Source organism: Mizuhopecten yessoensis, unplaced genomic scaffold (assembly GCF_002113885.1).
Source record: "Mizuhopecten yessoensis strain PY_sf001 unplaced genomic scaffold, ASM211388v2 scaffold923, whole genome shotgun sequence".
Classification (NCBI taxonomy): domain Eukaryota; kingdom Metazoa; phylum Mollusca; class Bivalvia; order Pectinida; family Pectinidae; genus Mizuhopecten; species Mizuhopecten yessoensis.
This window is the reverse complement of record NW_018403789.1, coordinates 387552-413818: the sequence shown is the minus strand read 5'-3', so window position 1 is coordinate 413818 and position 26267 is coordinate 387552. Positions and strand designations below refer to the sequence as shown.

The following is a 26267-nucleotide window of genomic DNA, read 5'->3' as shown; positions in this document are numbered from 1 at the left end:
AGTCTCTCCAAACTTCTTCCAAATTATTGAGAGAAAACAAGAATTTGAACGGTTTCATGAATATGGGCCCTTGTTTTTGGCAAACTGTCTCAATCCAGAGAGCAGGCTTTCTTACATCTGCATATATATTAGAGTTATTTTTTACTCTAAATCAAAATTTCTAATTCACAATTTAAAAATGAAATAGATTCCGATATATGAGTACTTTTGTATTTAATATCAAGACAGTGGTCCCCATGTCTAGAGGATACTGGCACTGAAGTTAAATTCTACGCAGTAGCTTGGGAGGATATATAGGGGGCTCTGGGATGGGAGGATATATAGGGGGCTCTGGGGTGGGAGGATATATAGGGGGCTCTGGGGTGGGAGGATATATAGAGGGCTCCGGGGTGGGAGGATATATAGGGGGCTCTGGGGTGGGAGGATATATAGGGGGCTCTGGGGTGGGAGGATATATAGGGGCTCTCACAGGGTGGAAGGATATATAGGGGGCTCTCACAGGGTGGGAGGATATATAGGGGGCTCTGGGGTGGGAGGACTGGGAAAGGGTTAAAGAGTCGAATTGGCTGATTTGCTTAAAATGATATCCATTCAAAAACTGCTGTGTAGATTTTAACCAATTCGTAGCTGTATCATGCTAAGTCCGAATTATTCTGACGTTTTATTGACTTTTTTTCATATCGGTCTGTCGTCGATTAACGTCAGAACTCCGACCCTCTATAATATGCGGGAAATATGCGACCCGTGCCCGGAGCGCACTTCAATCTGATATTTTAGAAACAAATCGTCACTTTCACACACATGTCGCTCATGGATCGAAAGATCTATTCTTTATGCACTAGGTGGTATCAATAACATGTTTCAAAGATCATTACAAAAAGTATTTTCCAACGTTTTCTATACCAACCCATGTTTTTAATGGAAATTAGGCCATGAGCAATGTCACATGACTTGACGAGATCTCGCGTTACCGAAGGTATTTCCCAGCGTTATGATGTAGGCCGGCGAGATTTTAGTCACGTGGCATTAGAAGGCGGGGCTATCAAAAAACTAGAGTAAAACAGAGTAAGTTTGATAAAATATGTTTTTAGTGATTGTATTGGTTGTTTTAGGCATGTTATGTATGTTCATCTTGTGCATAAAGAATAGATCTTTCGATCCATGTGCGACATGTGTGTGAAAGTGACGATTTGTTTCTAAAATATCAGTTTGAAGTGCGCTCCGGGCGCTGGTCGCATATTTCCCGCATATTATAGAGGGCCGGAGTTCTGATGTTAATCGACGACAGACCGATATGAAAAAAGTCGATAAAACGTCAGAATAATTCGGACTATATCATGCTATACTCATAGGGATCAAAAGCTATAAAGATAAAGAGGATATTTTCATGCTGTCTGATTTTATTTTGATTTCCAAATTAGCTAGCTGAGTATTTCAAGACCTTTAGGCCTCTTGCCTATTTATATTGAACATTTGTTACAAGATATAAAGCTTTTGTATTGGAAATCATCCGACCTATCAGTGAGAGCAAAGACGAATGGATTCCACTGCTCTTGAAAGTGATGATAAGTTTTACCCCACAGGAGAACCTTAGGATGGTGGTGAGTCGCGACATTGACACCAGTATGCTGGATACAATGGAGTTCTCCTTCAAGTTTGGCTGTAACGGTGAGGTGCTTGACTGGCCTCGGTCGGAGAGTGTGCTCCTCCAGTACAGTACCAACGGGGGAATCACATGGAACCTCCTCAAGGAGATACACTACCATAGTCACCATGGTGCCAGGTAGGTCCACAGTCACCATGGCAACAGATAGGTCCACAGTCACCATGGCAACAGATAGGTCCTTAGTCACCATGGCAACAGATAGGTCCATAGTCACCATGGCAACAGATAGGTCCATAGTCACTATGGCAACAGATAGGTCCATATAGTCACCATGGCAACAGATATGTACACAGTCACCATGGCAACAGGGAGGTACACAGTAACCATGGCAACAGCTTTGTACACAGTAACCATGGCAACAGGTACACATGCATGTAATCAATGAAGATTTCATAGTTTTAAAAGTGAACTTTGAAAGTTTTCCTCTAATAACTGTTGTTTCATTTACTTTCTTGTTAACTAGTACCCTATAATTCCTTTGTAAGACATTCGTAAAATAAATTGTTATGCCATATCAAATTATAGTGCTGAAATTAGGCTAGATAAAATAAGAAAATATGACAGTTTGCTTTTCTCAAGGTTTCATTGTATTGAAGGTTTCATTGTATTGAAGGTTTCATTGTATTGAAGGTTTTATTGTATTCAAGGTTTCATTGTATTCAAGGTTTCATTGTATTGAAGGTTTCATTGTATTCAAGGTTTCATTGTATAGGGTTTACTTGAAAACTTTCGCCCAGTCAAATATTTGCTATACATTATATTCTGTGTACTTTTATTAGCTGTCATGATAAACTTGCCTTTATAATGGAGACAACGGTTTGGAGTCATAAAGGGTAAATATTTACATAACTGCCAAAAGATGGCTTAACTAATGACAACAGTTTGGTGAGTTTTAAACACTGATAATCTATGTGCTGTATTACTATTGCAGATTCTTTGGCCTTGACCTTCCTTACAAGGCAAGAAACAATGCCACTCGCATCAGATTTTGGCAGCCGAAAAATGGAGGTAAAAAAAGTTGTTCTCGTTCCTTTTTCACAATAAATGGATTTTCAAATTGTAATAATTATTGTATTTGCTTAATTTGAAAAAACGAAAACTTCAAAAAGTCTCATTTTGAGTTTGACATGTGAATTTGCAAAACTAATATTTGATTTTACATATTAACTACTGGACACAATTTTCAGGATATAGAATTTCTCACAGTAATGAAGAGATGATAATATATAAGATATGCTGTGTATGTTGCAGGTAAGATGAGATCCACCTGGGCAGTAGATAATCTGTTTATCGGTCGGATGGTTATGAACCCCAGCTCATTGACAGACAATTTTGACACTCAGCCTCTTTCTGATGTTTGGCTTTTTGTCAATGATGGAGAGGTTGGGAGTTATTGTCAACACAAAACCAGGTACAACAAGTTTGCCTTCATTTCTAAACTGTGTACAGCTTCACTTAACACCATTAATGTTAACCAAATATCGAAATTTACTGGGAAAAGCGATTGCAAGTATAAAATGAATTCCAATTTCAGCCAAAATTTCAATTGATTTCTTATCTGGTAACAAAATTTTCCAATTCAGTGAGACTTGACAATATAACTTAACCAAACCTACTAGCTGGATCAGTGGACCTGCCACATACCGGTGAGAAGCAGTGAACTGTTGGAAGTTTGCAAGGACTTGTTAAAAAAGACGTTTTCCTCAAATTAAAACCGCATACAAATGTACAGTAAAACTTTGATATAGATAATGTCCCTCGTTAACTGAACTGTTCCAAATCACCAAGGGGAGCTTATTCCTTTCTGTGGTGATCTGTTGTCTGTCCATCAAACATGTCATCAAATGGCTTCTTCTTCTGAACCACTGAACAAAATTTCACCAAATTTGACTGGAAACATCCTTTATAATGTCATAAAGACTGAAGATTATTTTTCTTTTCTTTTTGTGGTGTAGAAGAGACACAGTTTCAGCAGGACAGTCTGGTTTGGTGTTCAGACGGGGCCCAGATTCAGGAGAGCACTATGTAGTAACCAAGGACATGGATGTGGGACCCATGTCTGTCCTACAGTTTGACGTGAGCACTTGTTCATTTTTAGCACTCCTTGTATCACATAAGTGACAATATAGAACCCATAATACATACTTTTGTTTTCTTCTTTGAAAAATAATTTCAAAAAAAGCCTGAGGCTTTAGAGACATGATATTTGATCTGTAGCTTACTGGTTAGGACATCTGTCAAGGTCACAAAGGTGAAATGTTTTAAAATCTTAAAACAACATCTTCTATGGAACTATGAGTCTTAGTGTCATGTTTTGCGACTTAAAACTTCCTCTATCTTGTAGGATCTATGGGAATTTAAAGTTGTTCAAATGATTTTTTTTAATACCGGTGTCCTATAAAATAATCATCCCCATAAGATACCTATCCGGAAGAGTATTTTATGGGGGATGAAAATTTTATATGACACAGGAAGGGTCAAATGTCCCTATTTTTTTTTCTTTTTCCACAGAACCATCAGGCCTAGGTTCATACTATAAGTCTATGTAGTTTATTATATGTTCCTATCAACAAATGACTTGAACTACATAAACATGAGGCCTGCAGTCATGGTATTGATTATGTAGCACGCTAGCCTGTACTGATAGGGGGAAGGATTGTCGAGCTTGTTTCTACATTATGGATTTCAAATGTACTATTAAAACTACTTAATGGTTAAAAGGTGTTTAATTATAAAGGCCTGTGGTCCTCTTGTTTGTCCTTCAGTTTCATGTATAAGTATATTGTTTGTCCTGAGTACAGTTTTATATATAAGTATATTGTTTGTCCTGAGTACAGTTTTATATATATTGATTGTCCTGAGTACAGTTTTATATAGAAGTATATTGTTTGTCCTGAGTTTAGTTGAACCAGTCCTAGGAAATTGTGTTTTATGAAAAGTTTTTTTTACTCAACCAATGAAATTTTCTTATTGGTTGTGGAAAACAAACTTTTCATAATCCATACTTACCAACCTCAAGAAAATATTTGGAAATTTTGTTTTGTTTTATTCTATATTTCCTTACTTGTATATGTCAGTTTTACAGAACACTAAACATGTATGCTTTATACATACATGTAATTTTTATTCGTAAGTAATGTACATGCCTATATTTGTATCTGTTATCTCACTGAAGTGTGATCGGCACCATATCTGATATGAGTATCCGTCAGCCGAGCCTTTATACGCAGTCAGAGTTTGCTAAGCTGAAGAAGGGTGAGATGTAAATATATGATACTGCTTGAATAACTGAAAATGTATGTAGATCATACGATACCAAAATTGATTATTGACGTTCCAGATCAACGTTGGTTGTGAGGCAGAATCTACAGACAGATACCCTGTTCGTCTGGAGTACTCCCCCAATGGTGGGAAAACATGGCATTTACTGGTGCCCAACTGTGCTGAAGTGTCGTCTGCTCGCTGTTTCGATGTCACTCTCCACCCGTCCATGTACTACGGAGGCACTTCCAGCTACTGGCGACGTGTCCTAATAACTCTTGATACTCTCTACACATGTGGGTAGGTCGCTAGGTGAAATATTTCAAATACAAATTAACCAATCACTATTATATCAACTAATTAAAACCTCATGGTGTTTATTTTTGATGATCGAAATGGAAATTCTTATCATAGCTAGATAATCCATATTCAACTAATGGAAAACGTTCTCGTCATCCATGTGAGAGGTTAATATGTTATCAAAGTAGATCTAATTCTTTTTAAGGTCCCTGAGGTTCCGATGGTACCAGGGGTTCGTTCCGGACGAAGATTTTGGCCCTGAGTGGGCTATTGACAATGTGTTCATTGGGATGGCCTGTATGGACAACTGCTTGGGACATGGGGAGTGTTCAAACACGATGATGTGTACATGTGATCCAGGTTACCAAGGCGACAGCTGCCATCCAGCCAATCGGCTTCCAGAATATCTCAGAGATGACTTTACACAAACAGACTTTGTTTTCACTCGGACTGGAGGTGTAAACATACCTCATGGTCAGTGTGCTAGTAGGGATCAATAATATATTGGTAGTGCTTACCAAAAGAATTTTTCCTGAATATAGATTGATTTAACTCATTCACCCCTACATATTTAAATTAGACTTTTCCAGTCTTTGATTTGGTAAGGTTTGAATATGATTTTAGTGGGGAATTGGTTAAGACCAATATTCAGCTCCATTGATATTAATGAGATTTAGATATTTGCCTTCACAATTTAAGAATAACAAAAAAATCGAAATTTCAAAAGAAAAAAATTTGATTAAAAAAAAAGAATTTGGATTTTGATTCTGAAATGTGCTGTAATTTTTCCCCAATCTTAGTTAGGTGGGATTCCATAAAAAAAAAATGTGCAATATAATGCAAGTAGTCTTAAGATAAAAAGCAGATTCATTAATTGTATCAATGTAAAACTAATCAATACATGTATAACTAATCAATACATGTATAACTATAATTAAGGCATGCCTCTCAGTTTCTTACCTAATTTAACAGACAGCTCATATTTGTTTTACTTGTAACTTGTAACTTGACCTTGATTCCTTTGCAGATCAGCCAGTTGACGAAACCAAGTGGTGGCTGTCGAGTGGTGGCCAAATCAGTGATGAGTGTGGCCTTCTTCTGAGTGGCACAAGTCTCCATTTCAATGCCCCTGGCGAGAGGATGCTGGTCAGTAGGGACCTTGACCTCAGCAATGTCAGGTAAGCATGACCTTCACCTGACAAATCATCAATGTCAAACTGAGCCCATCTTTTCAGTTGTGAAGTAGGCATTTGTGCACAGCCTTGACCTTACAAATATTATGTAGACATAACTTTGACTTTATAAATGTCAGGTATACATGACCTTGACCTTAAGTATGTTAGGTAGCCGTGACCTTGACCTGACCTGTATCAGGTCGACTTAACCTTGGTAAAATGTCAAGTATACATGACCTTGACCTTATGTATGTTAGGTAGCCGTGAACTTTGCTTACAAATGGTAGGTAATCATGGCCTTGACCTTCAATATAAATGGTGGGTAATCATGACCTTGACCTCACCAATATAAATGGTAGGTAATCATGACCTTTCCACATACACCTTATGTAGGTTTGACCTTGATTATAGCATGTCATGTGACATGATATCTGCCTCACTAACATACAAAGGTCCTCTTTAACAGTACTGCTTGATATTTGTAAAACAACATTATAATGCATACTTCACATTTCTTAGATTTCGGTAATGTGAAATAGACATTGCTGTCTATTTAAAAAATATCAGGTCGTACTGTAAAATAGGAATTTTCACATACGGAAATGTCCATATTTAGACTTTTTCAACTGATCGTGGTGAAAAGTCTAGCATTAGCAATGGGTCTGATATATATTCTACATAAATATTATCTGTTTAATCTACAAGATATATTTAAATTTCCTCTTTCACAGAAATATAATACTTCCAAATATCGGGTTTGCACATATGTGACATCATCAATTAGGTGTAACTTTGATTTCAAATTATTACATATTATGTTTATCAATCAGTCACAATTGTATTTTGAATTGACATAAAACTCAATGAATTTAATTGAAATAAGCTTCACCCTAAACTGTGTATTACTATGCTGTCTTTCGAAAGTATAGTTTTTGCATAAAGTATTTTCAATAGATATAACTCGCGTAATTCTTTTTCAGTACAGTACAGTTTTTTCTGCGTCTGGGCTGTGAGGCCACACCTTTGACAGATGACACTTTGCCTGTGTACCTCCAGTCCAGTATCAATGGCGGAGTGTCCTGGCAATCAATTGAACAGTTCGACTTTAACCAACACAGTAACAGACCAGCCTACTATGCCCTACATCTGCCAGAGAAGGCTCGCACCAACTCCACACATCTCCGCTGGTGGCAGCCCTCGCTGGACGGGAGCTTTACCCAGAATTGGGCCATCGACCAGGTAATGTCAAGGTCAAGGTCATGGCCATTGATCTTACATTATGAATGGTCAAGTACCTGGACCTGGTAAAACACCTCATGGAACTTAGCAAATTAAAAGTTGTTGGTCCGATATAAATGTACATCTCAAGGCCTCACAGTACAACGTAAAACATATCAGTAGCTATGTAGGTGTGTCAGATGGTTGGATGCAAATAAATGGTGTCAAAAGCACAAATAAAAATAAAAGGACTTCTTGTTTTTGCTATTTAATCTTTAATTTTGAACTCAAGTTACATTAGCACAGTACTTAACAATACCTGAACTTCTACTAAATTTCCTCTTTTTCCTGCATACAAATTTGTTAATGTTTAACATCAGAACACTTTGTTTTGGTGTAGATATACATTGGAGGTGATGTTCAAGGGATGCAGCCCCTTCTGGATGATGCTATGACCCCGCGGGAGACAAGCTGGCTCATGTACCCGGGAGGGGAAATAGAACATGTATGTGGCTCTCTGGCAGAGGCAATTCACTTCCAGGGTGAGTGTAAATTCACCTTCAGAGTGGGTATAAATTCCGTTCCAGGGGAAGTTTAATCTCTTCCAGGGTAACAAATTCCAATATCTAAATTATGCCTAGTTGTTCATACCCTGTGTTGGAATACATTGATGAGCTGTTAGCGGGCCGCGACTCTCTATACTACATTTGTCTACTGCGGTAATCATCAAAATTGCATTAGATTTTCAACTTATAAGGAACATTGTGTCTCCAACACCCTTGAGTGATCTCCCAGGGTAAGGATGGTTTCACTTCCTGGAGGAGTAAAAATTCAACTCTAGAATGAGTGTCATTTCACGTCCATGCATGGGGGAATGTACTAACTTCTAGGGTGAGAATAAATACATTCCACGTCCATGCATGGGGGAATGTAAATAACTTCTAGGGGGAGAATAAATACATTCCACAGTAAGTGTCAATTCACTACCAAGGAGAGTGTTAATTTCACTGGAATAAGTTCAAAAGTGTGACAAACTCAACAATCTTATTGATCAATAACATTAAAATTGCCATGGAAATATATTTTGGAAGGCAACAGTGTTGTTAGTACATGTATATGAGACAGTAAATCCTAATGTTTGGACAGGACTTATTTTTCATTCTGATCTTCAAAAAAATGAAAATTGAGTTACAGGTGAGGGACCAATGAGATACGCCACGTCTGCCGATGTAATGGTGGAGGAGGGAACGTTTGTCCAGTTTGATATCGCCATGGGATGTAGCCCATCACTCGAATGTTACAGTAAGTGTCGATTCCCTACTCCCTAATCCTCATATAAAGATCAATTGTCGGTAAATGTCCACTACTTACTGTATTCATTGACCTCTCAGGAGTAAATTGGATAAGAATTTTACACCTATAAGTATTTAGTTTCTTCTGTTAAATATCTAGACTGTTAAAGTGAGGTGAAAATAGATTTGTTTTCTTTTAAAAAATTAGGATCATAGATTAGATTTTGCCTTATGAAAACAGATAAAATTCTGTGTACAAGCTTAAATCTAATCTTAATTAAACTTATAGCATAATTGTGTACATTTCTTGTTTTGAAATAGCTTAAATCCATGCTGACCTTGGATAATCACCTTACCTATGTTTTGTTTGTTGTACAGGTATGAAAATACAGTACCCCCACGACATGGGTGATCACCTTACCTATGTTTTGTTGGTTGTACAGGTATAGACATACAGTACTCCCACGACATGGGTGATCACCTTACCTATGTTTTGTTTGTTGTACAGGTATAGACATACAGTACTCCCACGACATGGGTAACAGCTGGAAGCTCCTACAGGCGCCCTGCCTCCCATCAGATATAGACTGTGGACGCTTCTACCCTGGGAGTTCCTTGGTGTCCGACGTCCACACGGGCTGGAACAGGGTCACCATACCCATGCCTCACTATACAAGGTTGCTTCACTGGAAATTAATGTCTACAAATTGTTTCTATTAAGGATTCCTGTCCCAATGCACTGTCGTTTTTCCTATGTGCTGTAACCTCCCCTTAACTTCCGTTTAGATATAACTGTAGCACAACTGGGCCAAGTCACTACCGTCAACCAGGTATGCGTAGCTCAGTGGGTTAGAGCAATGGTTTAGCAGTCTGAAATTCAGGGTTCGAATCGGTGGTCTAGCTCTGTATTGTAGTTTACACTCAGAACACTGTTACTGGTCATAATTTGTTAATTTCATCTTTATCATTTCTCTTAAACAATGGTTTCTAATTCCTTTTCAGAAATGATTTATCAAATTCATAGTAATGTTGGATAAAACAGTTTCAAGTACTAAGTTACAGTTTTTGGCAGTGATACAGGGATCGTTAATGCAAATTATTTGTGTCACATACCTCTATACCACTATCATACCACTATACCACTCTCATACCACTATACCACTCTCATACCACTATACCATTCTCATATATCACTATACCACTCTCATATACCACTATACCACTCTCACATACCATTATACCACTATACCACTCTCATATACCACTATACCACTCTCATACCCCTATATCACTCTCATACCACTATACCACTACTCTCATATACCACTATACCACTCTCATATACCACTATCATACCACTATACCACTCATACCACTATACTACTCTCATATATCACTATACCACTCTCATATACCACTATACCACTCTCATATACCACTATCATACCACTATACCACTCTCATACCACTATATCACTCTCATACCACTATACCACTCATATACAACTATACCACTCTCATACCACTATACCACTCTCATATACCACTCTCATATACCACTATACCACTCTCATACCACTATACCACTCATATACAACTATACCACTCTCATACCACTATACCACTCTCATACCACTATACCACTCTCATACCACTATATCACTTTCATACCACTATACCACTCATATACAACTATACCACTCTCATACCACTATACCACTCTCATATACCAATATACCACTCTCATATACCACTATACCACTCTCATACCACTATACCACTATACTACTCTCATATACCACTCTCATACCACTATACCACTCTCATATCACTCTCATACCACTCCCATACCACTAAACCACTCTCATACTACTGTACCACTCTCATACCACTGTACCACTCTCATACCACTATACCACTCATATCACTCTCATACCACTATACCACTCTCATGCCACTATATCACTTTCATACCACTATACCACTCTCATATACCACTCTCATATACCACTATACCACTATCATATACCATTATACCACTCTCATACCACTATACTACTCTCATATATTACTATACCACTATCATATTCCTCTTTGCCACTCTCATACCACTATACCACTCTCATATACCACTATACCACTCTCATACCACTATACCATTCTCATATTCCACTATACCACTCTCATATTCCACTATACCACTATATCACTTTCATACCACTATACCACTCATATACAACTATACCACTCTCATACCACTATACCACTCTCATATACCACTATACCACTCTCATATACCACTATCATACCACTATACCACTCTCATACCACTATATCACTTTCATACCACTATACCACTCTCATATATCACTATACAACTATCATATACCACTATACCACACTCATATACGACTATACCACTCTCATACCACTATACCATTCTCATATTCCACTATACCACTCTCATATTCCACTATACCACTCTCATACGACTATACCACTCATATACCACTCCCATACCACTAAACTACTCTCATACCACTATACCCCTCTCATATATCACTATACAACTATCATATACCACTATACCACTATACTACTCTCATATATCACTATACCACTATCATATACCACTTTACCACTCTCATACCACTATACCACTCTCATACCACTATACTACTCTCATATATTACTATACCACTCTTATATACCATTATACCACTCTCATATCACTATACCACTCTCATACCACTATTCCACTCTCATACCACTATACCACTCTCATACCACTATTCCACTCTCATACCACTGTACCACTCTCATATACCACTATACCACTCTCATACCACTATACCACTCATATACCACTCCCATACCACTAAACTACGCTCATACCACTATACCACTCTCATATCACTTTCATATACCACTATACCACTATCATCCCACTCTCATACCACTATACCACTCTCATATACCACTCTTATATACCACTATACCACTCTCATACCATTATACCACTCTCATACCACTATACCACTCTCATACCACTATACCACTCTCATACCACTATACCACTCTCATATACCACTATGCCACTCTCATACCACTATACCACTGTCATACCACTATACCACTCTCATTTACCACTATACCACTCTCATATACCACTATACCACTGTCATACTACTATACCACTCTCATACCGCCAAACCACTCTCATACCACTTTACCACTTTCATACCATGATGACACTCTCATACCACTATACCACTCATATATCACTATACCACTCTCATATACCACTATACCACTCATACAATTAATTATACCACTCTCATACCACTATACCACTATACCACTCTCATACCACTCTTATACCACTCCCATTGTCTGTTCCCTAAGGCCAAGGTCATCAAAAGATGTTAAAGTTTAAATTATTAAAAATTTGTCAATAATTAGTTTTGGACAACAGAACATCATATGTGATTTCTTCATGCATGTACTAGGTACTTAGTCATTTTAACCCATTCACCTCTAAAGTCACATTTGGACCTTACCAAATCAAAGACAGAGCTAGTTTAGTTTGAAAATATAGGGGTAAATGAGTAAATACTGTATTTTAACTCGAGGTCAAGAGTTTCTTTAAAAAATAGATATGATTGTATCTTTTCCAATTGTGATGAAAGTTATTTTCTGTTTGTGGCAGGTCTAAGTCTACGAGACTGATGTGGGTACAGGCTGGTTGGGCGTTAGACAAACAGCCATGGGCCGTATCATACCTGTATATAGGCAAAGACTGTCCTTCATTGTGTGGAGGTCACGGGCGCTGCTCCAGCTCTGGCTGTCTGTGAGTACATAGAAGTTAATCAATAAAACTCGTTACATGTATAACTATCTTTCTGTCCTTCAGTTTTCAGCTGAATGTCATGAAGCTTTACTGATGTTATCATTACACCCTGAAGTTGTGCACCTTCCATTAATATTTTGATTCAACCCCTTTTATAGGAATTATGCCCCATTTTACAAAAGTTTGCCAGCACAATGTTGTCTACACAATTGGTACTTTGATGCAGGAAGGGGGAGGAGGAAGTCCTGGTGACAGTTCCAGTTTACCTTGTATATTTTAAAAATTCTTGAGTTTTGGAATTTAACCTGGTTGTACAGGGGTCTTAAAAAACACATTATTAGGAAGGGGGCACTTATTAGATCAAGTACAATACAAAATGTATTGAACTTTTTTGTTATGGCATCCACTGGTTGAATATAAGAAAGTTTAACTAGTACATTGTATAACTTAAGTTCTAAGATTCCTTGGTTTCTGTTTCAGGTGTGACGATGGTTGGACAGGTTTCGAGTGCAGTACACCAATCAAGGCCCTTTCAACATATCTGTATGATACATTCACCAACGGAATTGACCATACTCTGTGGTCAAAGGTCGTGGGAGCAATGGTCACCGAGGGATGTGAAGTCCTGGCTTCTGGTAACACCCTGCACTTCATGGAGGTAGGAAAAGAGACGGGGTTAGGAAATTACAATAACCTCAGTAGGATAAACAGTATTAGGTATAATTATATTGTCCTTGTCAGCCAAGAGGTTGTGTAGACCCTTGGCAGAGATTTAACCACTGTATGCTATAGGTTGAAGGCATTTTCAAAGTCAATTTGTGTCAAACCTATCGAAACAAGTTCTCAGAATATTTAGCGAAAAGAACTTCTTTTTTTGTCATCTTTTTGGGAGTGTTTGGTAGATATATGGCTTGTCTATATCCAAATTTCTTGTGATTGAATATGAAATAAAGGAATAAAAATGGGCAGACTAAGATTCACCAAGGAAAATGCCATTATTAGAGTTAAAATATGATGCTAACAAAAAATTACTCTTGCGCAGGTTAATATGGGAAACTGCCAATGACAAAGTCAGTGAATGCTATGATCTTAACTAAATAATAAAGTGCATTACGAAAACAAAACAGATTACTGCTCACCATTGATAATGTCACAAACAGTTAACGAAAAACTAATTATCATGACCTTGAATATTAGTTTTGATTTATGCACTTCATTAATATTGAACACATTAATTTTGACATTTTTTATCTAATATATCTGATAGACACATATGATGACAAAACAACTATCATCCAGAATTGGGTTGTTAATGGTAAATTTGTTGCCAGGATTGCAGTCGACTTCTGATCAGTCATGACCTTGACCTCTCCAATGCGACCATGATCCAGTTCTATTTCATGTTTGGATGCAATGCTGCCCCCGTCACTCGTAACCAGGGGGTACTGGTTGATTACTCCACTGACGGTGGCTCCACCTGGACACCCATCATGGAACTATACTACGCCCTTTACAGATCACCAAGGTGATGATGATTTTTAACTATCCCTATCATGCTGTACTGTTGTTTTACATATATACTCCCCTTAATCTTAATTTCATTTTGGATGTAACTGTAGCACAGCTGAGCCAGGACACATGAGTTGCCTAGGTAACTTAGTTCATTACAGCTGGTATTAGTATATAGATCTGAGGTCTAGGGTCCAAATCCAGGCCTAGCCTTGTTGACGTTTTTACTCTCAAAACACTGTTGTTGATTATAGTTTGTTTCTTTAATCATTTTTATTGATTTCATAAAAGTCCTGCAAGGTATGATTTTCTTTTCAGAAATGATTTATCAAAAGTTTTAGTCCGGAAAAAACAGTTTCTAACGCTTAGTTACAGTTTTTGGCAGTGGTAAGGGGATCCTTAAACCTTATATATGACACAGATATAAACTTCAGGACAGGAATCTAAGGCAGCTGGCTCAGTTTTCTTTATTAAAGTGATTTTTTTCCCTCAAATGAAAACAAGATATCTTTGTACAGTACAGTAAAATCTCAATATGATGCTCCTGGTCATTTCATTGGCCGTCTCGCACTCTACCAAATAAAATATATGTATTTCAAGGTCCCTTTCACTTTTATTAGCAATTCTTTTATATGTCTTTTTATAAAGAGACAACCCCCTTTATAATGCCAATGTTTTGCTTGAGAAATGATGGCAGTATAACAAGAGTTTTCGTGTTTTAGTATGTATCGTTAATCCTACTACTAACCTGTAGACATAGTTATAAGACTGTATTAATACAAACACTTTGTGAAAACATAAATACCTGATATGAAGTAAAACTAGTTTACTTAGTACATAGAAGTGTTTTCTAGTAAACCGGCAGGTATAGATTGATGATGGATGTGATATTACGCACATCAGAGTTAATTAATGAACTTCCTGCATGCTTATATTCGTACAGTTTTTTAACCAGTATCATTCTGGAGTTAACTCAAAGTAAACTGGCATTAACATGATAATGAACTGGAGTAAACATGGTAGTAAACAGGGGTAAATATGGTAGTGAACTGGGGTAAATATGGTAGTGAACTGGAGTAAATATGGTAGTGAACTAGGGTAAATATGGTAGTGAACCGGGGTAAATATGGTAGTGAACCGGGGTAAATATGGTAGTGAACTGAGGTTAACATGGTAGTGAACTAAGGTTTACATGGTAGTGACCTGGGGTTAACATGGTAGTGAACTGGGGTTAATATGGTAGTGAACTGGGATTAATATGGTAGTGAACTGAGGTTAACATGGTAGTGAACTGGGGTTAATATGGTAGTGAACTGGGATTAATATGGTAGTGATCTTTGGTTAACATGGTAGAGAACTAAGGTTTACATGGTAGTGAACTGGGGTTAACAGGGTAGTGAACTGGGGTTTACATGGTAGTGAACTGGGGTTAACATGGTAGTGAACTGGGGTTGATATGGTAGTGAACTGGGGTTGATATGGTAGTGAACTGGGGTTAACATGGTATTGAACTGGGGTTGATATGGTAGTGAACTAGGTTTAACATGGTAGTGAACTAAGGTTTACATGGTAGTGAACTGGGGTTAACATGGTTGTAAACTGAGGTTAACATGGTAGTGAACTGGGGTTAACATGGTAGTGAACTGGGGTTAACATGGAAGTGAACTAAGGTTAACATGAAAGTGAACTAAGGTTTACATGGTAGTGAACTGGGGTTAACATGCTAGTGAACTGGAGTCTAATGTACTACCTTGTTCACTTCATGCACACTACAAATTTGGCTTGGATGTTAAGTTTGCTCCTAACTGCACATTGACTTAATGAGTTTTACATCATCTATAATATTTGACAGGTTTGTCCATGCAGATTTACCTGAAGGGGCTAAACGGAGGGCTGTCAGGATACGATGGTGGCAGCCCACTCACGGGGGTCGACCTGTGGGTGATTGGGTCCTAGATAATGTCAGAATCGGAGGTCATAGGGTCAACCCAAGCAACATGATTGGTCAGTTCTCGGATGATCTGAATGACCATGATTGGCTGGCATCTGACAACATGGTTGCCGATGACTACTGTGGGGAATCACATGTTGCTAAGGGTACCACCCTGGTGGACGAGAACTCTGTGTTGACCACTCAGGATATCCACATTGAGGAAAACTATATGTTACAGGTACAGCTACAGATATAAACTCTGACGTGTAGTTTTTATAAATTTGTGAAAAGGGAATGCGACTGCATACATGACAGACATAAGGTTAAGGGATTATAGCATTTATTGATATCCAATACTGATAGCATCTGCTAATTCTGTAGAGTCCAGATTCTAAGGAAAACTTGTCAGATTTATTTTTTAAAACCAAATTGTTAGGGATTTCACATACAACATTTAATGATAACCAATTTTGATCACATCTGCATCTGTTAATTTATAGGACAGATTCTACATAGCACTGAACAAAATTGCAAAATTTGCATTTCAACATGCTAGTTAGTTACTTATACATAATGATATATCTAGCATATGTTCACTGTTGTAATGTAAGAATAAGCTATAGGAAAATGACATTAAAATGAGTTTTTTGTTTTAAATTGCCGAAAAACATTTCAATCAAAGAAGTTCTACTTTCTCGTATTAAGTTTGAGATAAACGTGGGCTGTGGCCAGGAGTGGAATGTCAGTGGCCCTCCTGTCCTCCTCCAGTACTCGTCGGACAGTGGTCTCCACTGGTATAACCTTAAGCACCAATGTCTGCCTGATGATCCCCAGTGTAACGGGGGGCCCCAAATGTCCACCCTCTACTTCAGCGAGCCAATGGGAATGTGGCGCCGTGTCACTATGAAGCTTGAAGGTCTTCCTGTATCGAGGTAAGTCATAATGCAAGTATTAATGTGGTTGAAGTCATTTATCGTATTCTCTGGCCGTAACAACACAGTCAGGTAAATGTTTGATTTATACGGTGTAATATCCTACATTGTGGTGTCACAAGGAACAAGATGGTTATATATTTTACTTTTACTTTTCCAATCTAAAATTCACAAACTGTCGTAAATTAAACAACTTATGATGGAGCATATAACATAAACAGAATCTCAAACTTTATTCCATTTTATCTGTTATTTTTATAAAGTTACTTCATAAAAATAACAGATAAATTGGAGTTAAGTTTGAGATTCTGTTCATCATATGCTCCATCAAAGTTTGTTCAACTAGTTTATAAAATGTTGAAATTTCTCTTTGACTTCCTTTCTAAAATTCACAAAATGTCTAATTTCACAAACTTTGAAGGAGCATAGTATAAACAGAATCTTAAACTTGTTTCCATTTCATCTGATCAGAAACCACTTATATTTCATATTAATATCCGACCCGATGAATCAACTAAGATTGAAACTGTAAAGAATATATTTCATATTAATATCAGAACCGATGAATCAAATGTAATTGTAACAGTTAAGAATGTCTGTGGTTAGGTGGTGCTGCAGATAGTACAAGTTCTTTTCACCATGACAGTCAGAGTTTACTTCCCAAGTTGGACATAAAAAGGACATGGGGCTCAACAACATGGCTTTTCTCTGGGTACTTCGGTATCTGCCACATTTAAAATTCCCTAGGCTGTATAGTCTGGGCCAACAACAGTGACTGTATGTTAGTAAAAAATAATAATACCTTATTATATTACTAAATTCACTAGCTAGGTTGTGTAGGAGTTACCGCCGTTGTGGTATGTTTTGTGTATTTATTTCTCTGATAAAGTATGTATAATTAATACATTTTGTACAAATATGTATATTTTTGGTTGCTTTGTCCACAGTGGAACCCGTCTGCGATGGACTCAGAAGGCAGATCGGAGTGAGGGTGACACCCACATGTGGGGGGTGAGACAGCTGTATGTGGGCCCCCCTTGTGAGCATCACTGTAGTGGGCGTGGCACATGTAACACCCCTCAGTGCTCCTGTGACTCGGGGTATGGAAACACAGACTGTAGCCATCTCTACTCTGTTAATCCTGTAAGTGCTCATAATCATCAATGAATATTACATGTGTTTCCATTTTTTTCTTATATAATTTATAATAAAACAAGTTTTAGAAAGTTTCATTTTAGTCAGGTGATGTTTTTCATAAATCACATAATTCAAGATCAAAATCTGTAGTCCTGTGATAAACTTGGATATCAGACTTGTCAAAAGGATGAATTGGTGTTTTAGACCTACTTGCAGAACAACTTTCTTGTTTTCAGACCTACTCGAACGATAAAATTAGTGATTTAGACCTACTCAAAGTCTACCGTTGTTGTTTTTAGACGTAATTGAAGTCTAACGTTGTTGTTTTTAGACGTAATTGAAGTCTACTGTTGTTGTTCTTAGACCTACTTGAAGATTAAAGTTGTTGTTTTCAGACGTACTTGAAGTCTAAAGCTGTTGTTTTCAGACATACTTGAAGTCAAATTTTGTTGATTTCAGACATACCTGAAGGACAACTTTGAGGGATTAGGCGTAGACATGACCAAGTGGTCATTAGTCCAGGGCGGTCACTTGGGATCAGGTTGTCACAGCCTCGTGGAAAACTCAGCCATGGTCATGTCCGGTCCTGGTAACCGACAACTTGTCACAGGTGACCTTGACCTTCGTAATGCCAGGTAATTGAAATAAGTGTATGTAATTACTTCCAGTGCTATAGTGATAATTAATAATAATAAAATTTTGATCAAAATATATTTCATCCGTATTTCATAATACATGTATACACACATGAAATGACCTCAGAACACAGAGCAGGTAGTTTTTTTTCCCACTGGTAGCTAGGGTTGCATTATAAGTTTTACAGGGTTTAGTTAACCTCCTTTATCAACAGGTATTTGAGAATATGCCTCCATGTTTGTTGTGTATGCCTGCACGTGAGAATGTGTGTTTGAAACAGGGTATGGAGGTGTATTTGCCTCCGTGTAATAGTGCAGATCTGATGCTAACTAATAGTGCTATCTCACTGATATACCATGCCGATGGCAACCAGCACAGCATTCCACCCGGTCACATTATACTGACAACATGTGAACCAAGTGTTGCCATTACCCTAAATGTTGAACGCTAAGTAGGGAATAGCAACTACCATTTTAAAGGACTCTAGGTTCAGGACTTTGGTATGTCCTACCACTGGTAGGGAGATAGAGTTTTGGTAAAGAAGAAAAACCTAAGTCGCTATTGTTTTGAACAATACATGCGTTCATAAATTAAGACTTGTTCATGTATTTACCGTTAATAAAATATTGTATAAACAGAAGAAATTCACTTGTTGGTGTTCATAATGCATGTTTATCAAGTTATCAATTTCTAACACGAAAACCAGCTGTAAAGAGATTCTGATTCTTCAGAGTTTTATATTTTGAAAGTGAAGTGTTGTCAGATTCCCTACGAAAGAAGGGAGACAACACATGTATTCCCATCAGGTAGATGTAATATCGGAACCCAGATTGTAATGGTATTGTACTTGGTTCTGCAGGTTTATACAGTACTATGCTGTGATTGGTGGATCTGGCTCAGAACCAGGATGTTTCCCTCCGACAGCTTCAGGACATAGTGTTATACTACAATACTCCACAGATAACGGTGAGCTTGTAATCACCAAATCTTTTTTTCTCTTATCGTTTAATGTTTCAATACATTTTGAACAATCATTACAGGTAAGGTGTCAAATGATAATGTAAATTAAAACATTAGTGACTTTTCAATTATAATTAGCACTGAAGCATAGGGATTTGTAACACAAGGGTCCTATATCAGACAACCTACCTTAAAATTGTTGTTTTTTCAATCAAACTTCGATTGAACTATATAACAAGTGTCATCAGAATAGGATGAACATTCTATATACAGTGGGATCCATGCAACAAGTTCTCTGTATAAAAAATCAGGAAGAGTATTTTTTCTGTTTGTAAAATGGATTTCATTAAGGCCGAAAAAAGGTAACCTTGTTTCAGGTAAAAGAAATCTCTGCTTTTAATTTGATCAGATTTATTTTCTTAGGGGGTGGGGGCTCATTAAAGAAATAACAAAAGTCTCCAAGCATATTTGTAGGTCTTTTATAAAGTAATATGGGATTCAAATTTGGTTAAGGAACCTGCCTTTAAAGTAGAGCGGATATACATGTAGTAGCCTCATATGTTTACACATCAGTTTAATTTGAGAGGGATGAAATTGCTAGGGTCAGAGGTAAAAACACTAGGGAAAGGAGGAGGGATATCGAAAACATACATTTTTAGGTCACCTGAGCTTTAGCTTTGAACTGAAACTTGGTAGGAATGATCGACTCATGGTCCTGACAAAGTTTTGTTATTTTTCGGGTCAATCAGAAATCCAATATGGCCGCCACGGCCGCCATTTTGAAAAACTATTTCAAACTTAAAGTCAAGTTCTGCTAGGCTGATTAAGCTGAAACTTAGTAGGAATGATCGACTCATGGTCCTGACAATGTTTTGTTATTTTTCGGGTCGCTATTTTAAAAATACCTATTTCAAACTTAAAAACAAGTTCTAATAGGCTGATCTAACTGAAAAACGGTCTAGGAAAGATCATTGTCCTGACAAACTTAAGTTAACGTTATACTTAACAATTTTTTACTTAAATTGGTACATATTTCAACAACAAAAATAAATACTGTAGGACTCGGGTGACCGTTAAGGCCCATGGGCCTCTTGTTCTTTTTTTGGCCTATCTCAAAATCTATGGGAGTAAAAATCTTTTCTATTGTGTTATATCATTGCTATTATTCTTAATTTCACTAAACTGACAATTTCAAAATGTATATTAATAAAAGAAGAAAAGTAACTCTCTGAATCCAGATTTCGATGAAGGAAACCTTAACCTAAGAGTGAATTGCTTCTGTCCTTATGTATGTTTTACATGGAGAGTGCTTCCGTATATCACAAGGTATTCTCCTGAAACCTAGAAGAAAACAAACATTCCTCTACACCTATAGGACATCGGGTCTTCAGTTCATTGTGTTAAAAGAGTGTCTCAGTCCCTGGCATTGTAATACATGATCGGTGACAGTTACGTTGGCTAGCAAACACTACATGTAATACACCTGTTGACATGAATTGCTCCACAATACATTCAAAATCATTTTACATTGTGATGTCATTCTGTTGAGATGCATGTTTTGGGGTGTGCCAGACAATGTTATGGCCCTGACAGCTGAATTTAAAAACATCTAGGCCTTTTGAAAATATAATGATTTCATGAAAAGATATTCACGATATTGCAATAAAATTGTTTCATAACTGTGTTCCCTGACCTCTAAAAGGATAAGCATGTACTAGCCTCACAGGATTATTATTTCTCCAGGGATGCACTGGGACACTCTCCACGTCCTCGACTACGCCAGTTACCAGGATGTAAAGAAGGACTACATCCTCCTCCCACAGGGGGCCAGAACAGAGAGTACCAAGGTCCGCTGGTGGCAGCCGCTGTCGGGGGGATATTCACAGAGCGGCCCTCAATGGGAGATAGATGAGGTCCATATTGGTATGTGTGTATAAATAGGTGTTTGTTTGTATATTGACATGTATAGTGGTAGGTAAGTGGGTAAATTGCTTTGCAAAAGCATTTTGTCTCTTAACCCTTTCACCCCTATATAACTTCAGTAGACTTGACCATGTTTTGATCTTTATGAGTCCATTATGGTCTACAGTGATAAAAGGGTTAAATAGGGTGTTTGATTGCTTGGATTTGTTGGCGCCATTGTTTAGAGCAATATGAAGAGTGATCAACTTTCTCTTTCTATTTTCGAAATAATGCTGCTTTTCCTATATGCTAATACTAATATTGTGTAAATATCTTCAGAGCAGGTAAGTGAATGCTACTCTTTATGTTTGTAGCATGGGCTTTCCTTGGATACTGGTTTTCTCCCGCAGTAAAACCTCCTTCATGCTACCATCCAGGCCAACAAGAGTGATAAATATAAATTGGCAGAACTTGTTTCATACAAACGTAGTTTTTGCAAAACAAATATGCGTGTGGTAATTGTTATCATACTAAAATTAGTGAAAAAACCTCAGTGCCGAACATTTTTTTCTAGGCGGAACCGAAATCAACCCCAGTGAGATGCAGGTTTCCTTTGATGATACAGATGATCAGGACATACAGAGTGATGCCCCTTGGGAGTTTACTCCTCACGGAGAAATTCGAGAGCACGTGTGTACAACTGATGGCCATGCTGTGGCCTGGGACGAAGGAAAAGGCACCCGAAGTTTCACCTCGAGCCAAATGATCGTACAACATAACTACATGTTACAGTTCAAGGTAGACAGGATCATTATACAGTTTTGAGATAATCTTTTATTCATCATGCATTAAGCAACTTTTTTAAGAAACGAAATTTATTTTTTCAACATTTATGAGGTCATGCTACATGATATATATGGTAAATATGTCCAGAAACTGAATGTTGTTATGACATCATAAATGTTGAGAAAAATAAAATACATTCATCATATCTATACGGTTTTAAATGCTGTTAGGTTATTGATGCATATAAAAATAAAAGTCGTACAGCTATTTTTATTTATTGATATACCAGAGCGATGTAGTAGAGAGAACAACATGTCATCGATTGCGAGAAAAAGTGAAACTTCTGTTGGAGGCCCTAACAACAGCAAACAAATTGTATCTAACATGGAATATGTAATGATCATTTATTTTAAACTACCTACTTACAAGTTGTATTTTATATTTACATGTAGTAAATAAAGATTTTTTTGTTGATATAAATTAATAATAGCATAATAACAATCCTCTATGAACATGCTGGTAGTAATTGTGATTAGAGTAAAATTTGGCTGGCTCCATGGTGGACAGTAAACAAACTTAGACTGGTTTTCCCTGATGAATGTCTTACACTCTGCTAGGCTTTGCTTGGAAAATACAGTATCAAAGGGCACAGCCTAGTGGAGAGAAATGGTACTAAGGCAGGTAAGTCTGTAGTCAAACTATGCCTTTGTTATGTAAATATTCTGAAATGACAGCTGATCGAATGAGGATGCATGACTCGTTGTCCTTTTGGCCATTTTAATTTACCATATCACCGGTTTTGTTTCATCAAACAGATTGTGGTTGGCTGTGATGTTCAGTCTGATGCCTGTGTGTCTCATTCACCGGTCAAGCTGCTTTACAACAAGAATCCAGCCACTGACCGCTGGGAGTATGTCCAGCCCCTGTGTCTACCTGATCTGAACGGTATGCAGACTGATTGCCGTCCGAGCCACTATCACTCGGCCAGTGCATATTCACCTGAGGGTTACCCAGCCTGGACATTGGTCACCATTGACCTCCCTGATACAGTGTACTCAAGGTATTTTACTTTTTATATTTCACAGTAATTCAAATATTCATAAAAAGCAGTTGTCATTAATGAATAAAACAATTAGGGGATTGTTCTTTTATACGGAACAACCGGTTTGTCTGTTTTTGAAAGTAACATTTTCAGGTATAAAACCTGGCGGACCTGAAAATGTTTGTGCAGGCCTTGCCAGGCTTTGTCAAGGCTAGTCTGAAAGCAGCATCAGATTACTAGGGCCGACCTTACTTCATAAACGAACAACTCTGGTCAAATCAGTTTAACTGTTTGGATCACAATAATTGAAAGCAGCCTTGAAAACTTCTTTCTCTAAGACAGTTTAAGTTTTATACTTTCTTTTTCAGAATTTTATAAGTTTTTTAAGATCAGGAAATATTCAATATTTTTTTAATACTTCTTACTTATAACATTTTATAGACACTCATTCAAACCCATTTTAATGCCTTTAATATCATGCTGATCATCTTTACAATTAAATTTAATTTACTTGTATCATTTTGATACCAAATTTTTGCAAGATTTTATCCTACTGGAGCTTTTGATATGAAACACTTACGATTGGAAATAACCAAAACAGGTTAATTCACCTCTGGATTTCTGTATGTTTCAGGATGTGTCAAGATTCAACAAGTTGTTAAAAATAATAATTTTATTATTGTTGTGTAGAATTTCATGAAATTAGAAATACAGTAAAATGTTTTGGCAATTGAAAATGTCACTTGGTGTAAATGCATCTCCTTTAGGAAAACCAAACAAGATATTGACATACAGTTCTACTTCTTCTTTGTTACAAGTATCTTTTTAGTGATTTCACAATTATTTATTTAAATTCTTTAAAGGAAGACATATATCATTTTGGTTCCAAGTATTTGCATAATTGTATCCTAAATTGCATCTAATTAGTTTGATTTTAGGCAAATTGAAGGGGCTTAAGCTATTTCCACGCGAGACAAATTCCTTTTTCAAGTTACATACATGCATACTGCAGTGTAAAAACCAAAACAAAAGAAATTTCATTAGTTTGAGAAATAGAATTTATTATCTATTGAAATGTTATTTTAGCCCAAACTGTGTGGCCATTGATGTGTAAAGTATTTAAAAAAATATATACAAATCATTGACTGACTGCAACGTTGATTTTCCTGCCGTTTTTTGCTTATAAAACTATTTTGCATAGTATTTTTAATCTTTATTTTAATAATGTGAGTGTCTTATATTTTTTGACAACAATAAGTGATAATGAGTGTCACTGTGATGTTGTACTTCTTATCCAGTGCGACAAGATTCCGATGGCTGCAGGAGGCCACTAATTCGTCAGCCTCATCCTGGGCACTGGATGATGTATACGTCGGGGAGAAATGCCCTGGCATGTGTAGTGGCAGGGGCGCCTGTCTGTTTGGCTCCTGTGTCTGTCACGAAGGTTACACAGGTAAGTACACCTGTGTCTGTCACGAAGGTTACACAGGTGGTACACCTGTTTCTTTCACGAAGGTTACACAGGTAAGTACACCTGTGTCTGTCACGAAGGTTACACAGGTAAGTGGACCTGTGTCTGTCACGAAGGTTACACAGGTAAGTACACCTGTGTCTGTCATGAAGGTTACACAGGTAAGTACACCTGTGTCTGTCACGAAGGTTACGCAGGTAAGTACACCTGTGTCTGTTACGAAGATTACACAGGTAAGTACACCTGTGTCTGTCACGAAGGTTACACAGGTAAGTACACCTGTGTCAGTCACGAAAGTTACACAGGTAAGTACACCTGTGTCTGTCACGAAAGTTACACAGGTAAGTACACCGGTGTCTGTCACGAAGGTTACACAGGTAAGTTGACCTGTGTCTGTCACGAAGGTTACACAGGTAAGTACACATGTGTCTATCACGAAGGTTACACAGGTAAGTACACCAGTATCTGTCACGAAGGTTACACAGGTAAGTACACCTGTGTCAGTCACAAAGGTTACACAGGTAAGTACACCTGTTTCTATCACAAAGGTTACACAGGTAAGTGGACCTGTTTCTGTCACGAAGGTTACACAGGTAAAAACACCTGTGTCTGTCACAAAGGTTACTTAGGTAAGTACACCTGTGTCTGTCACGAAGGTTACTCAGGTAAGTACACCTGTGTCTGTCACAAAGGTTACACAGGTAAGTACATCTGTTTTTGTCATGAAGGTTACACACTTGTCAGGTTAGTGGACCTGCACTTAGTCTTGAGGATAACACAGGTTCTGATTCTTTATTAGCCAAGAACCATGTATCACACTTTGTGTGTCTGATATTAAGTGTACACACTGTCAGGTAATCACTCTTCATGTGGCTGACATCATAGTCACACAGGTAAACATGTACTCACTGTGTTTGTTAGCAAGTTTACACAGGTAGGTGTACACTACCTGTGTCAGACATCATAATTAGGGCCTTGCATCAGAGATGAGGGTTCCCAATATTAAGCACGGTGTCCATCTATCTGTCTGTCTGTCTGTGGTCCATCAACTTTTCCTCTGAAGGATTTCTTCTGAAGAACTAATAGGCTTAAAGTCTTGATGATACTTTGCTGGTTGCATCTTGTGCTGTAGCCTGACAGTGTTTGCAAAAGAGAAAGAAATGACCTTGACCTTGGTTCAAAGTCACAGGGGTAACA

At 37.6% G+C, this 26267-nt stretch overlaps 1 protein-coding gene across 1 annotated transcript in view; it reads left to right on the top strand.

Moving 5' to 3' along the window:
- The window catches only part of LOC110455393 (reelin-like), an 86801-nt gene that overhangs the window by 50383 nt on the left and 10151 nt on the right, over positions 1-26267 (top strand). The window contains exons 35-57 of the mRNA XM_021505507.1: positions 1584-1783; positions 2598-2674; positions 2918-3077; positions 3622-3742; positions 5007-5227; positions 5433-5701; positions 6255-6405; positions 7383-7641; positions 8021-8162; positions 8815-8922; positions 9421-9589; positions 12622-12762; positions 13243-13420; positions 14094-14287; positions 16124-16442; positions 16910-17136; positions 18084-18279; positions 18733-18908; positions 19769-19875; positions 21613-21792; positions 22346-22569; positions 23373-23617; positions 24898-25052. Of these exons, the coding sequence (XP_021361182.1) occupies positions 1584-1783; positions 2598-2674; positions 2918-3077; positions 3622-3742; positions 5007-5227; positions 5433-5701; positions 6255-6405; positions 7383-7641; positions 8021-8162; positions 8815-8922; positions 9421-9589; positions 12622-12762; positions 13243-13420; positions 14094-14287; positions 16124-16442; positions 16910-17136; positions 18084-18279; positions 18733-18908; positions 19769-19875; positions 21613-21792; positions 22346-22569; positions 23373-23617; positions 24898-25052 (4219 nt within the window). The remainder of the gene's footprint in view (positions 1-1583; positions 1784-2597; positions 2675-2917; positions 3078-3621; positions 3743-5006; positions 5228-5432; positions 5702-6254; positions 6406-7382; positions 7642-8020; positions 8163-8814; positions 8923-9420; positions 9590-12621; positions 12763-13242; positions 13421-14093; positions 14288-16123; positions 16443-16909; positions 17137-18083; positions 18280-18732; positions 18909-19768; positions 19876-21612; positions 21793-22345; positions 22570-23372; positions 23618-24897; positions 25053-26267) is intronic.